Consider the following 16,537-nt stretch of genomic DNA (forward strand, 5'->3'; position numbering starts at 1 on the left):
AGATAAGGAACCACAGCTGTAACATGGGTCATTAAAAAAAGATGTCCGATCCAGCTATTGGAAGTGGTTCAGATATTGACAGAGAGGAAAAATGGTTGTTGTTGGACATGAAAAATTGTAAAGAAATTAAAAACATGTTTTTTATCTTCAAATTCTATTTCTACTCAAAGTATTCATTTCAAAGATTATATTACACCAACTCAACTGAACCTTCGTCAAAAGAGACGCTTAATATTACACACTGCCTGTACAATTTTTGTAAACACAAAAAAAAAATTGCAACTAACGGGATCCAAACCCAGCATCAACAGTAAAGGGCTGGCGCCTTAGCCCACTCGGCCATCAGACCGGTGAGAAATGAAACGTATATATGAGCTTGACATTTCGGTAAAGAAAGGTACCCATTAGGATGTAACAAAAATGACTTTTTGGCGGACATTCAGGGGCTTGTTCCAGTGGGCATACTGAGCCCAAATCCCAAATATGCACAGAAAAAAAAATGATGGTAATATTCATCAGGAAATGGTGACAGATTTTGTGGCAAAAAATGATTAATTTTACCCCAGAAAATGATGAATTTTCATCAGTTTTTGATGAATATTCATCAGGTTCACATTTTTATGTAATATTACTAAAAAAAGAGGTAATATTCAACCTGCCACATTTTCAACATTTCAAAAATCAACTTTTTTTTCTGTGTGAGCTTGGTTGGGCGTAACAGAAGCTGGCGCTTTGTATTTGAATTTTAAATGGGATTTAACCCGTAATAAAAAGATTTCTTTAAGTCCAATCAAGCTCATATTTGGGATTTGAGTTCAGTATGCCCACCAGAACAAACCCCTGAATGCCCATCAAAAAGTATTTTTTGTTACACTCTAATATATTGGTGATGGTGGGTCTACGAGGTCAATTTAAGAGGTTCATTTTCCGAGAGATTTTATAGCCTTTTCTCAGTGTGGTGAGGAAGGCAGCAATACATTTGTCCAGAAATTTTTCGAGTTTCGTTAGGATGATACCAAACGTTTCACCTTTGAAAATATGGCATTTTCAAATAAAAATTTCATTTTCAAATAAAATATCCAAGAGTGTTTTTTCCAACGTTTGGTTTGTGCTATTTCAAGACATTTCTGTGTTGAAATTGCACCTTAAAAGGCTGTTATTTGTTATCAATAAACTTAAAATCCATCATTGTGGAATGGAAATTATTGTTTTTTGATGGCTATAAAGGGGCTTTGAACATGAGCAATGCTCAACAAAATCGACCGACCACACGGAGAAAAAAGAGTTCCCAAAATCGTGAACACCCGTTCATGAAATTGGGAACCACGAACAAAGTGTTCAAATTCCATGGTACGATTTTCAAAAACGTACCATGGAATTTGAACATTTTGTTTGTGGTTCCTAATTTCATGAACGGGTGTTCATGATTTTGGGAACTCTTTTTTCTGCGTGCAGCAATTTTATTAAATATAAGCTTTGATGTGCAAATGTAGCCATTTGTTTTGATCCGGGTTCGCAACGACTGATTATTTTGAATCTTTCTGGTTTTGGCGAGCAGTCTTGTCGAAAAAGAAAAACAGATTTTTTCTCTACTTCACTGACGTTTCGGCCTTTATTTTGAGGTCTTCTTCAGGGGTTTACTAAAAATGTCAAGCTTTTACAATGTGTGTGTTTTGGTTGTGTTTTTGTGTACTTACTAATTTTCTGTTTCTTGTCAAAAATGTTTTAGTCCTATTGTGAAACTGTAAGTATTTTGTATTTGGTTCAAACTTTTTGGGGCCTTCGAGAGAATAATGGCCTCAAGCCGAGAGAATAGTGATACAATTTACGGACACAGAGAATACAGCTCAAGATTGCTGAGAGAACTATTCCTTCGAGGTTCATCAAAACCAAAAAAAAAAGAAAAAGTGTCATCAACGGGAATCGAATCATAGATCTTTGACATACTTGGTGACCAAGGAGTGGTCAGAAGTCGTTGTATTACACTTGTTGAAGATTGAATGCTTCAATTAACGAATGAATACATTTGTTTTGATGGTGTGTGTTGGAAGCAGGGCTTGCGAAATTTCGACTTTTTTTGTGATAGCTGACAGAGCACTCCAATCGTCTTCACCACGACAACCTGATTTCTACATTCTGCTTTCGTTCGTTTCACACACAAAGGAATGAGTGCTACGCAAAGACACTCACACAATCATTGACTTCCCTCCAGGAGAAAAATCGACTAGAGAGCGGTCGTTTGACATTCTACCGAGATTCCGATCATCTCTCCAATGATAGCAATCATATGATTTCTGTCACCACGCAGCATACACTAGGAAGAGAGAGACAAAAACGAGAGAAAGAGAAAGAGCACGTTGTCTCGTTCGGGCGGCTGCTTGAGTGGTGCTCATTTTTCGTTCGTTTCGTCTTCGGTTTTACGTTCACCGACCGTTGCCAAGCAATGACGGTCATGATAGGCGTTGTGTGTCAGCGATCAAATATCGTTTTGGGAAATGATCGCTGACAGAAAGCTCTATCGAATATCGAGCAATCCCGTTCAGTGATCGATCCCTTTTCAAGCATTGGTTGGAAGCATTATTCTTTCGACTTTGGAACTGAGCCCTCAATAAATTTTGAGAGAACGATTCTCTCGACTCTGAATTTTGCGTAGTATTAAAATTCAAATAAATATTTTTTTGAGTGATCTGAACAATTTATCAAATAAGACAATTGGTACTAGAAAATTATGGACTGTTTAACCAGACCTAAAAAAACAAATTTCTTGTTTCTTAAAAAATCATCATAACTCTGCGGCAACTTTTTTGCACATACTTTTCCATAACTCAAAATTACAATTTTGGGAGAAAAAAAAAATAAAATTAAAATAACATTTTTTCGGGTTGGCTTTGAAGAGGGGGTGACAAAAACTTCAAATGCAATTTGTACCAGCCTAAAACCATATCCTATTAAAAAAATTGTTTAACATTTTGAGTTATTTTGATAAGAAAACTATGACGACTACATCACCAACACTAAAGGTGAATAAAGTCATATTTTTGCATTTCAAATTTCAGACTTTAAAAAAGTGTAAATATCCGAGCACATCGTTCAAAACCTTCCGAAACATTCAATTACCCCTATATTTTCCACCAGCCGTCGGGATACAGCCCCCTTCGCTCTACATTTGCCAACACAATAATTTAAAAATTACTTTTTACGAGCCGCGCTCGTAACTTTTTGCTAAAATATTATACTTTCTAAAACATGACGCGGGTCCGTCAATGAACGTCTCATTTATCACGGAGGAAGGCTCGCGCCAAATTCATATTTCGCAAAGGTCTCAATTTTGGCCATGGGCAGGACTATAATTTTTGCTTAAACAAAATATTGCCGACGCGGCCTGCAAAAAAAAAATTAGAACCCCACGTGCGCAAGTTGATTCTTCAAAAAAAAAAAAAATACGCTAATGATGATGATAGCCGTAAGTGGCAAGACCTGTGTCGCGATAGGGTGGTAATTATCGATCGATCGTTGGAATATTTAAACAGTTTGCGTCCTTGGTGCGAGGATCCATCACCGAATGATGGTAAAGAGTGGCCGAAGCTATCATTTCGATATTGCTGGCAGACATGGGTGGCTGTGCACAAGTCAAGTGATCTTTTTTGGCGACTCGGTTTATGACCTACTGTTGCTAAAACATATGTTTAGATAGCGCACTCGGCATGGTGAATTAGTGTTATTATGGAATATTAGTTTTAGGGAAACTCACCTGGCTTTTTTTCTTGCTTATTGTTTTAATCCTTTCTCGGTCAGAAGCATCTAACTTAACAATTCAGAGTGTAGAAAATTTCTATCCGAAAAATGTCTTTTCTCAAAATTGCATAAAACAAATCAGCATTTGAAAGCAACATCGTACCGATTCGATCGATTCTGTTGACCCCACACGGTAAGATCCCCCCCCGAAGGAGAACCAACCATACAAGTAATATGGCTAATAAATAATAACGATCAATTTTCGAACATTTTTCAGAGGAAACCCAAAAAAAGGAAAAAACGACGCAGGATCATCGATCCTCCCTTGCAGGCACATCTTGCCACTTTGCTCTTTGCAGTTTAACTCACTTCAACTTACTCTTGTTCTTTTTTATGATTTCAGGAAATGGCTATCAATTCTTACGATATCGTCAGCACACTCCAGGCCCTCGGAATGATGAAGTACTGGAAGGGTAAACACATTATACTCAAGAAGCAGGTGGGTAATTTTTGGCAGCATTTTTATTCCCTTTTTCCTTTAACCCTCGTGATCGAAGCATTTACTTTTTTTTCAAAATTTCGATTTTCGAAACCGATATCTTCACTTATCCTGTGTATTTGTGTATTTGTTTGTGAGAGTTAGTTTATAACTGAGGGTCTCCTCTAATCGCCAAAAGACCGGCTGGAGCTTGGAGATTTTGACAACGATTGGCTCATCAAATCCAGGGGTGAAATCCGACTCCATGAGGATGTAAGACCACGATTATTGTTTAGGGGTTATGTATGTGCAGTAGTGTCGCGTATAGAACTCGCGATTTACTGAAAAATTGTGTTTTCATAAAAATATCATATTTTGGTCTAAAACCTAGAAAAATGCGTTCAAATTGCCCCATATTTCACTTTACCAATAATGTATTCATATTGTTCAAAGAAGTCGTCGTTTTTCATTGGCAGCATGTTAAAGCTGAAAACATTTTTTTGCCTTAATTTTTTTTGAATTTCTCTCAAAAAAAAAAAACATCTAAAAAAATCGTCATCTTGTAGGTAACAATTTACTAACAATTTTGCTATTTAACCATTTTTTTATCACTTCAGAGTTAAGATACAGCCATTTAAGTAAAATACAAATGGCGAATTTTCAAAATTCCCTTTGAAACCCTAATTTTATCACTTACACTACAGCTTCAGCTACTGCCAACATTTCATATGTTTCCAAACCTTTTGCATTAATTTTTAACATCAATTTATTATAAAAATCTACAGTTTTTAACGATTTGACTTTTTGACGTAAGCGCCATTACAATGCAATGTATTTTAAATTTACCACCTTTAGTACTAAAAAAATCACGTTTTCTTCAAGATTTTGATGAAAATTGCTCTTTTATGGGTAATTCTCTACCAACTCACACGAAATCGGGAAAAGTTGCCCTGACCCCTCTTCGATTTGCGTGAAACTTTGTCCTTAGGGGTAACTTTTGTCCCTGATCACGAATCCAAGCTCCATTTTTTTGATACCTCGTGACGGAGAGGCGGTACGACCCCTTCAATTTTTGAACATGCTAAAAAAGAGGTGTTTTTCAATAATTTGCAGCCTGAAACGGTGATGAGATAGAAATTTGGTGTCAAAGGGACTTTTATGTAAAATTAGACGCCCGATTTGATGGCGTACTCATAATTCCGAAAAAACGTATTTTTCATCGAAAAAAACACTAAAAAAGTTTGAAAAATTCTCCCATTTTCCGTTACTCGACTGTAAAATATTTTGGAACATGTCATTTTATGGGAAATTTAATGTACTTTTTGAATCTACATTGACCCAGAAGGGTCATTTTTTCATTTAGAACAAAATTTTTCATTTTAAAATTTCGTGTTTTTTCTAACTTTGCAGGGTTATTTTTTAGAGTGTACTAATGTTCTAAAAAGTAGAGCAGACAATTACAAAAATTTTGATATATAGATATAAGGGGTTTGCTTGTAAACATCACGAGTTATCGCGATTTTACGAAAAAAAAAAGTTTTGAAAAAGTTACATTTTGCGTTTCTCTCTGTTTCGTCGTCCGTGTCTGTCGCGGGTGACCATGAATGGCCATGATCGATGACGACCAACTTTTTCAAAACTTTTTTTCGTGAAATCGCGATAACTCGTGATGTTTATAAGCAATTCCCATATGTCTATTTATCAAATTTTTTGTAATTGTCTGCTCTACAACTTTGTAGAACATTGTTACACTCTAAAAAATAACTCTGCAAAGTTAGAAAAAACACGAAATTTTAAAATGAAAAATTTTGTTCTAAATGAAAAAATGACCCTTCTGGGACAATGTAGATTCGAAAAGTACATTAAATTTCCCATAAAATGACATGTTCCAAAAATTTTTACAGTCGAGTAACGGAAAATGGGAGACTTTTTAAAACTTTTTTAGTGTTTTTTTTCGATGAAAAATACGTTTATGCGAAATTCTGAGTACGCAATCAAATCGGGCGTCTAATTTTACACAAAAGTCCCTTTGACACCAAATTTCTATCTCATCACCGTTTCAGGCTGCAAATTATTGAAAAACACCTCTTTTTTCACATGTTCAAAAATGGAAGGGGTCGTACCGCCCCTCCGTCACGAGATATCAAAAAACGGACCTCGGATTCGTGATCAGGGACAAAAGTTACCCCTTAGGACAAAGTTTCACGCAAATCGAAGAGGGGTCGGGGCAACTGCTGTGTGAGTTGGCGGAGATTTACCCATGTTGTATTTTTGTATTTTATTTGGCTCAAACTTTATGGAGCCATTTTGTGTCATTACACATACAAATCCCCATACATTTTTGTGTGCTGGTCATACAAAAATGGTACGTTAAGAGCGAGTTTTTCACCAATGTGTAACAGGTCGTATCGAGGTGCTCCGATTTGGATGAAACTTTCAGCGTTTGTTTGTCTATACATGAGATGAACTCATGCCAAATATGAGCCCTCTACGACAAAGGGAAGTGGGGTAAAACGGGCTTCGAAGTTTGAGGTCGAAAAAACATAAAAAATCTTAAAATTGCTCGCATTTCCGTTAAATTTCATCAATTCCAACTCTCTAAGGTGCATTCGAAAGGTCTTTTGAAGCACTTCAAAATGTGCCATAGACATCCAGGATTGGTTTGACTTTTTCTCATAGATTTTGCAAATTACTGTTAAAAATGGATTTTTTTAAAACCTTAATATCTTTTTCCAACAGCCTCCAACACCCATACTCCCATAAGTCAAAAGATAGGTAATTTCATGCACTATAAGCCTACGGTAATAACTTTTTGGCCAATCGCAGTTTTTCTCATAGTTTTTCAATTTTTCTAGAACAAACATTTCACAACGTTAGCTTTTGCCCTGTAGGCCGCCATAGCGGCACTTTTTGGTCTCAATTTTGTCATATTCGGAATCCTCGGACAATTTCACGTAAGTTAGAAGTTCTGGAGTTGTAATTTTGATTTAAAAAATATTTAAATAAAATATTTTTGAAAAAAGAAATAGATCTTATTTATCCTATGACCAATACGTCAAATTCTGTATCAAGTAGGCGAAAACCTGTTTTACCCCTAATCCAACAAATTGTTAAAAAATATTTTAACTCATTCTAAATGGCAATTTTTCCAATCTAAATTACAACTCCAATACACTCCAACACCTCGATACGAGCTCTAGAACAAACCGAGCAATATTTACAAAAACTGCCTCTTAATTTTATAAGGTGGTCCGTAAATTTTAAAGGAATTTTCTGATAGATTTGGTGTTATGATAAAAATTTAACTTTCCCCAAATCACTATTTAAAAAAATAGTTATTAATGTAAAATCATTTTTTTTGCCGAGCTCCCGTGGCCTTGTGGTACGGGTTTCGCCTTGTAAGCGGAAGGTCGATGGCTTGAACCCCAATCTCACAGTAAAAAAACTTCAAACTTTTTTTTCGAAAGGTTCAGAAAATTTTCAATAAAATTGCCTAAGAGACATTGAAAATTAGAGCTCTGGTTGCTGAAATACAGCGAATAAAAGACAAATCAACAACAAAATTTAAGTTTTTTAAGTCTTATCCAAACATTCCCACATTTTCTAATGCCAATATCTTAGCAACTAATGGTCCAATTTTGAATGTTGAAAAATGAAACAATTGTGAAATTTTATGAACCAAAAAAATATTTTGGAAATTTCGGAAACAAGACTAACATTTCAAATGAGCGTAGCATGTTTGTTCCTTTGAACGAAAAAAAAATATGAAGGATCATTTAGTAGGGAGTTTCGCAATCATTTCTGAAGTTCTACTAAATATTTGCTGAACGCACCCTTTCTTGCTCCCCTCTAGATTAAAAAATAATCATGCCATTCCATCTGATTTACAATATTTATTTAACTTATTAACTCGACCAACAAACACAACACCTTCCCGTGCCGGCAGCTACCGAATTCATCGCATTTTATCGCGAACTGCGTATCACGTCGAAATTGCTGTTCATTGGAATCATCATCATATAAAAATAAGTTGGAGAATGAAAAAAAAAACGACACACGGAATTTCGGTAGCAAACGCGTAAATATGTCGGGGCCCTCAGGGCTGGTCAAATTTATGACACTCTACCAATAAAACTGACCCACCGCCGCAGGGCAGGTCGCGGCGCAGGTTCGGATTCGGAAGTTTTTGCCCCAAATTTATGATCCCGCTGCGGTCGGTTGGAAGGTCAGTTGGAGTTTTACAACGAGTTGCAGGTTTTCGGTGAAGTGTTGAAGATTCGTATGATTTGAAACTAATTTTAGGGGGATGCCTCGTGAAGGTGTACGAATTTTGGTTCGACGATTGGAGTCATTATTTTCATTAAAATATTTCTCACTCGACAGGATTCCCACAATATTATTACAAGTGAGCCTTGTGTGTCATTTAATGACTGCATTTTCTTTTGTTTTGATTCGATTTTATTGCAGGGTATGATTTTATTCATGGTGTCTTCCTTTAAAACGTATATCTTGAAACATGTCTTTAGCGGAAGGAATACATTTTGCTGATGAAAAATGTCCTTTAATTTTGAAAATAAAAAAGTTGAACTCACGTGTGCTTTATTAGCGCAGGTTGTAATGGTTTCCCCAGGAGATGAACTGTTCAAACAGTTTAACCAGTTGCTGACAGCTTTTGTGTAGCGGGATCTGTACCTCGAAATTATCCTGTACACCCGTTGATTGAGCCTTCCGGAGAGTGTCAAATTATTCTCGACACGAGAGTCAAAGTTTTTCCCCCGAGAAGATCTTTCTAATGACCCCATTTAAAAGGCGCCAGAAACAGCTGCCATTTGGGGGTCTGCTAATCTGTTTCTTAAGCCATCTTATGGACCCCTGGATGTGCACCACCCGAGGCCCTCGAAATCGTGTGCGGTCTTCCGGTGGAGGTTCCCTGCGTTAAACACACACACGCAAAATATGGTTGATTATATTAAGCGTGCATTAGCAATTTATAAACTGCAAATTTATGATCGCGTTTCTTGCCTTATTTATAAACACACAAACACACGCTGATACCAGTTTGCAGTCACATAAATATTGTTTTGTGCCACCACTCTTCTGCCGGGCTTAAGCTTAAAACATTATTGCATTGTGAAGTTGTGACGGGTCATAATTCGAGGCATTTTGGATTTTTCCATTCAAAAATGAAACGCAAAAAAAAACATTATTTAAGAGCGAGTTTTTCACCGATGTGAAACAGGTCGTATCGAGGTGCTCCGATTTGGATGAAACTTTCAGGGTTTGTTTGTCTATACATGAGATGAACTCATGCCAAATATGAGCCCTCTACGACAAAGGGAAGTGGGGTAAAACGGGCATTGAAGTTTGAGGTCAAAAAAACATGAAAAATCTTAAAATTGCTCGCATTTCCGTAAAACTTCATCAATTCCAACTCTCGTAGATGCATTCGAATGGTCTTTTGAAGCTCTTCAAAATGTGCTATAGACATCCAGGATTGGTTTGACTTGTTCTCATAGCTTTTGCAAATTACTGTTAAAAATGGATTTTTTTAAAACCTTAATAACTTTTCCCAACAGCCTCCAACACCCATACTCCCATAGGTCAAAAGTTAGGGAATTTCATGGACTATAAGCCTACGGTATTAACTTTTTGGCCAATCGCAGTTTTTCTCATAGTTTGACGATTTTTCTAGAACAAACATTTTACAACGTTAGGTTTTGCCCTGTAGGCCGCCATAGCGGCATTTTTTGGTCTCAATTTTGTCATATTCGGAATCCTCGGACAATTTCACGTAAGTTAGAAGTATTGGAGTTGTAAATTTGATTGGAAAAATTGCCGTTTAGAATGAATTAAATTATTTTTTAACAATTTGTTGGATTGGGGGTAAAACAGGTTTTCGCCTACTTGATACAGCATTTGACGTATTGGTCATAGGGTTAATAAGATCTTTTTTTTTTTCAAAAATGTTTTATTTAATTATTTTTTAAAGAAATATTACAACTCAAATACTTCTAACTTACGTGAAATTGTCCGAGGATTCCGAATATGACAAAATTGAGACCAAAAAGTGCCGTCTTCTCGGTCTACAGGGCAAAAACTAACGTTGTAAAATGTTTGTTCTAGAAAAACCGTAAAACTATGAGAAAAACTGTGATTGGCCAAAAAGTTAGTACCGTAGGCTTATAGTCCATGAAATTCCCTAACTTTTGACCTATGGGAGTATGGGTGTTGGAGGCTGTTGGGAAAAGTTATTAAGGTTTTAAAAAAATCCATTTTTAACAGTAATTTGCAAAAGCTATGAGAAAAAGTAAAACCAATCCTGGATGTCTATAGCACATTTTGAAGGGCTTCAAAAGACCATTCGAATGCATCTAAGAGAGTTGGAATTGATGAAGTTTTACGGAAATGCGAGCAATTTTAAGATTTTTCATGTTTTTTGGACCTCAAACTTCAATGCCCGTTTTACCCCACTTCCCTTTGTCGTAGAGGGCTCATATTTGGCATGAGTTCATCTCATGTATAGACAAACAAACCCTGAAAGTTTCATCCAAATCGGAGCACCTCGATACGACCTCTAGAACAAACCGAGCAGAATCTACAAATCGATGCCTCTGTGCTCTGATGTACTAACTGACTTTTGGACAAAAATGAGTTAATGATGCCATCTTTTAGCTAATTAAATTCCCTACAAAACGCTTCTAAGAGATCTGAAAAATTCGTTTCCTACGCGGAGATATCGCCCTGCAACCATTTGTACTAACTGACATTTTCGAACGCATCATGGATGTGCTCTTTTATTTTTCATCATGGCTTGACCTTTTGAAAACACGCAAATCCATAAAAATACGATTACACTATAATATTATGGTAAATTGCCATGTGTCCTTACTAGTTTGAGCAATATTATGGAGCACTATTTTGGAAGGCAATTAGCACAAGTGTGCACATTTGGATACGTGAAGAAGTTGTAAGTTAGAAGAAGTGTGTCAAATAATTATTTAGTGGCAGAGTTTTTTTTAATTGGATGACCCCTGAGTTAAGCTAAGTGTGACATTGGTAGGTGGATGTTATTGTTACGTAGTTTTTGGATTGGACGACCCCTGCAGTTGTTCTAAGTGTGCATAACGACTTAAAAATGTTTTAAATTGGATATTTGGGTTAGGCTAAGTGTGAGATTAATTAGTGGATGTTATTGTTACGTAGTTTTTTTAATGGACGACCACTGCAGTTGTGCTAAGTGTGCACAACTACTTGCGGGGTTTTAGAATTAGATATTTGAGTTAGGCTAAGTGTGATAATGGTGAGTGGATGTTGTTGTTACGTAGTTTTTTTGATTGGACGACCCCTGCAGTTGTTCTAAGTGTGCATAACGACTTAAAAATGATTTAAATTGGATATTTGGGTTAGGCTAAGTGTGAGATTAATAAGTGGACGTTATTGTTACGTAGTTTTTTTTAATGGATGACCCTTGCAGTTGTGCTAAGTGTGCATAACTACTTGGGGGGTTTTGAATTGGATATTTGAGTGTGTTATTGGTGAATGGATGATGTTGTTATGTTTTTTTTGATTGGACGACCCCTGCAGATGTGCTAAGTGTGCACAAAGACTTAAAAAATGTTTTAATTGCGGTGTATTACGGTGTAAAGAATGCTACGATGCAACGAATGTTGCGGTGTAACAAAGTTACGGTGTAACCATACTACGGTGTAACCATACTGCGGTGTAATGAATGTTACGGTGTAACGAATGATGCGGTGTAATCATACTACGGTGTAATGAATGTTACGATGTAACGAATGATGCGGTGTAATCATACTACGGTGTAACGAATGTTACGGTGTAATGAATGTTACGGTGTAACGAATGATGCGGTGTAACGAATGTTACGGTGTAACGAATGTTACGGTGTAACGAATGTTACGGTGTAACGAATGATGTGGTGTAACGAATGTTACGGTGTAACGAATGTTACGGTGTAACGAATGTTACGGTGTAACGAATGTTACGGTGTAACGAATGTTACGGTGTAACGAATGTTACGGTGTAACGAATGTTACGGTGTAACGAATGTTACGGTGTAACGAATGTTGCGGTGTAACGAATTTTACGGTGAAACGTATGTTGCGGTGTAACGAATGATGCGGTGTAATCATACTACGAATGTTACGATGTAACGAATGATGCGGTGTAACGAATGTTACGGTGTAACGAATGTTACGGTGTAACGAATGTTACGGTGTAACGAATGTTACGGTGTAACGAATGTTACGGTGTAACGAATGTTACGGTGTAACGAATGATACGGTGTAACGAATGATGCGGTGTAATCATACTAGGGTGTAACGAATGTTACGATGTAACGAATGATGCGGTGTAATCATACTACGGTGTAACGAATGTTACGGTGTAACGAATGTTACGGTGTAACGAATGTTACGGTGTAACGAATGTTACGGTGTAACGAATGTTACGGTGTAACGAATGTTACGGTGTAACGAATGTTACGGTGTAACGAATGTTACGTAAACGAATGTTACGGTGTAACGAAAGTTACGGTGTAACGAATGTTACGGTGTAACGAATGTTGCGGTGTAACGAATGTCACGGTGTAACAATGTCACGGACCAATAGGTGAACCTCGCCTAACCGGTTCATTTGGGAACTTTTGTTGTGCACACTTAGCACAATTGCAGGGGTCGTCCAATTCAAAAAACTACGTAACATCAACATCCACTAACCAATGGCACACTTGACCTAACCCAAATATCCAACTCAAACACCCTTAAAGAAGTTGTGCACATTTAGCACAACTGCAGGGGTCGTCCAATCCAAAAAAAACTACGTAACAAAATCAGCCACTACCCATTCTCACACTTAGCCTAACTCAAATATCCAATTTAAAACACTTTTAAGTAGTTGTGCACACTGAGCACAACTGCAGGGATCGTCCTATCAAAAAAAAAAAATACGTAACAACATCATCCACTAAACAATGTCACACTTAGCCTAACCCAAATATTCAATTCAAACACCCTCCAAGTAGCTGTGCACACTTAGGACAATTGCAGGGGTCGTCCAAACCAAAAAAAAAACACGTAACAACATCATTCACGTAGTTGTGCACGCTTAGCACAACTGTAGGGGTCGTCCATGTTCAAAGACTAAGTATTGATTTTTTTTTGATCACTTTTGTTCTATTCGATACAAACTAAGAATTCATTGCAAGAGACACACTTGTTCTAACTGCAATCTACCATAACAGTTCTATGGTTTGTGCCCTGGATATCTTGCATTTCTAAAAAGGTCGTATGACATGAGGGAAATAAAATAAACTAGCTCAAAGTTTTTACATAATCATTTTCTTCTGTTTGTAAAAATAGGTTTTCGTCATAGTTGGTCTTTTTGAAGCTATTTCATGGATTATCATACTTATATTTATGAATCCTCACACTTCACTAAGTTTTTCTTAATAAAATTCATGTTTTAACGGTAGTTGCTCTCAAAAACTACAATTTTCACAATTAATTTAATGATAAACAAGTCTATTAAAAAAGTTTTGTTGAGAAAAATGTTCCTTAACTAGCAACAATTCAAAGTTACTACGCAAAAAACATTGAAACAACAAATAACTACTATTTTTACAATAAAATGACTCTGCGCACTTTTGTACCAAGTGCCACGTTGGAAGTATACACGACTCTGCCATCGAAGAAGCATTTTAGCTCAACTGCAAAATTTGCCCTGTGCACGTTTGTGCTAACTAATACAAATCACTGTTCAAGACACACTTGTGCTAATTGCAAGCATGATTTTTTTTCGTAATTTCTCCGCTAATTTTTTTTTTGCATTTCAAAAGTTTTCATATTTTACCATGTCTTTAAGTTATGTCAGGAGCATACTTTAAAATTATTAGGACAATTGTTTGTTGAATAGTTTCCCAGAAACAGTAATTCAAAGTTAAAAAGTCGATTTTCTCGTAACTACCAAAATGTCAGTTAGTATAAGAGAGCACACAAGCATCGAAATACTGCCTCTTAAAGAAATCACGGAGAAATTCTGCAAGTCTCAAGAGTTATTGATTCTTCATTTGTACACAGATTTTTTTTTTGTAAATTTGGAAGGTATAATTTTGGAAGGTTGAATATTACCTCTTTCATGACGAATTTTTACCTAAATTTAGGAACAAAAAGAAACATTACACCAGAAAGGTGGTAAAATTACACATTTTCAGAGGTAAAATTACTCTTTTTTCAGACATAGAGCAATTCCAGCTCAAAACAAACAAAAAACTATTTTCTCGACCCTCTCCGATTTCAATGCAACTTTGTAGACACCAGTTTCACTCGATAATGACATTTGAGAAAGGCGTAAGTGTTTTAAATATTTTTGTATTTCATCATTTAAATCTTGCTGTATCTCGAAGCCGTTGCGTCATATCAAAAAGTGGTCAAAAACAAACTTGTAAGAAGTTTGACGGGCTTTCCGAGAAAATACACTGAAAAATGAAATTTGAAGGTGAGTCCACGATTTTTTTTTCGTTCAACATTTTTGTGAAAGTAGCCCAAGATGTAAAAAAGACTCTCAAAAAATGCAAGATGGCCCTAAACAAAATTACAAAAACTTCAAATTTTTCAAAAACCGAATATGGGAGTCGATTCTTCAGACAATTTTACATAAAAGTCTCCATACCCGGGCAGACGGAAATAACTTGGGAATAACATTTTTTGATATTTTAAAATACTAGGCCAAAAACATTTTTTGTTATTTATAAAAAAAATTGTTATTCTTCGTTATGATTTTTTTGTTATTGGATTGTTATTGTAATAACAGACTAATAACATTTTTAGTTATTCTTCGAACAAATCTTTGTTATTATTTTTTATTATTTTAACAACTAATCCGATCATCCCAATAACAGTTGGATTTATTAAGAAGATTCCATAACACTTTCTGTTATTTTAACAGCATTTGTTATTGAAATGGCATGAATTTTGTTATTACCGTCTGCCCGGGTCCTAAGTCCAATCCTTTTGAAGTTACAGAGGATTTTTCAGCACGAGTCGTACATTTATCCAACGAGGTTCACCGAGTTGGATAAATACGAAGAGTGCTGAAAAAATCAAGTTTTGCAACTTGTTGCATAAACTACTATTGTGATGGTTTTTTGGCAATTGAGCAGCTCTCTACGAAATCGGCCTTTTTTCTTAATTTTGATTTCTGTCTTTATTAATGTCTTTATTAACTTTTTTGGTGCCTTTGTTATGCCCAAAGAAGCCATTTTGCATCATTAGTTTGTCCATATAATTTTCTATACAAATAAGACAGCTGCTCATACAAAAAAAAAAATTGTTTCTTTCGAAGGAATTCTTTGATCGATTTGGTGTCTTGGACAAAGTTGTAGATATGGATAAGGACTACACTGAATTTTTTTTTGAGATTTTTTATTTAACTTTTTGTCCCTAAAACTTGATTTGCAAAAAATACTATTTGGAATTTTTGTATTTTTTGATATGTTTTAGAGGACATCAAATGCCAAATTTTCAATAATTTCCAGGTTTTGCAAAAAATCTTTGACCGAGTTAAGAATTTTTTAATCAATACAGATTTTTTTTTAAATCAAAATATTGGTCGAAAAAAAATTCAACTCAATTTTTCGATGTAAAATCAAATTTGCGATCAAAAAGTACCCTAGTGAAATTTTGATAAAGTGCACAGTTGTCAAGTTAAAGCCATTTTAGGTAACTTTTTAGAAAAATGTCGCAGTTTTTCATTTTTTAAATTAGTGCGCATGTTTGCCTACCTTTGAAAAAATATTTTTGAAAAGCTGAGAAATTCTCTATACTTTGCTTTTTTGAACTTTATTGAAACGACCGTTAGTTGCTGAGATATTGCCATGCAAAGATTTAGAAACAGGAAAATTTATGTTTTCTAAGTCTCACCCAAACAACCTACCATTTTCTAATGTCGATATCTCAGCAACTAATGGTCCGATTTTCAATGTAAATCATGAAACATTGGAGAAATTTTTCGACCTTTTCGAAAACAATATTTAAAAAAAATTAAATAAGGACTAACATTTAAAAAAAAAAACCTTTATATTGAATGTTTGGCCCTTTTGAAATCCTAGTCTTGATTTAAAATTACTTTAAATATTTTTTTTCGAAAGGATCGGAAAATTTCACGAATGCTTCACATTTTTAACTTTGTAAATCGGACCATTAGTTGCTGAGATATCGACGTTAGAAAATGGTGGGCTGTTTGGGTGAGACTTAGAAAACATCAATTTTCCTGTTCCTAAACCTTTGCATGGCAATATCTCAGCAA

At 35.7% G+C, this 16,537-nt stretch overlaps 1 protein-coding gene across 1 annotated transcript in view; it reads left to right on the forward strand.

The window, feature by feature from the left end:
* The window catches only part of LOC120428100 (histone acetyltransferase KAT7-like), a 29,274-nt gene extending 16,415 nt beyond the window's left edge, over window positions 1-12,859 (forward strand). Inside the window, exons 3-4 of the mRNA XM_039593084.1 lie at window positions 4,139-4,234; window positions 12,845-12,859. Coding sequence (XP_039449018.1) covers window positions 4,139-4,234; window positions 12,845-12,859 — 111 coding nt within the window. The remainder of the gene's footprint in view (window positions 1-4,138; window positions 4,235-12,844) is intronic.
* The last annotated feature ends 3,678 nt before the right edge of the window (window positions 12,860-16,537 follow it).

Source organism: Culex pipiens, chromosome 2, assembly GCF_016801865.2.
Source record: "Culex pipiens pallens isolate TS chromosome 2, TS_CPP_V2, whole genome shotgun sequence".
Lineage (NCBI taxonomy): Eukaryota > Metazoa > Arthropoda > Insecta > Diptera > Culicidae > Culex > Culex pipiens.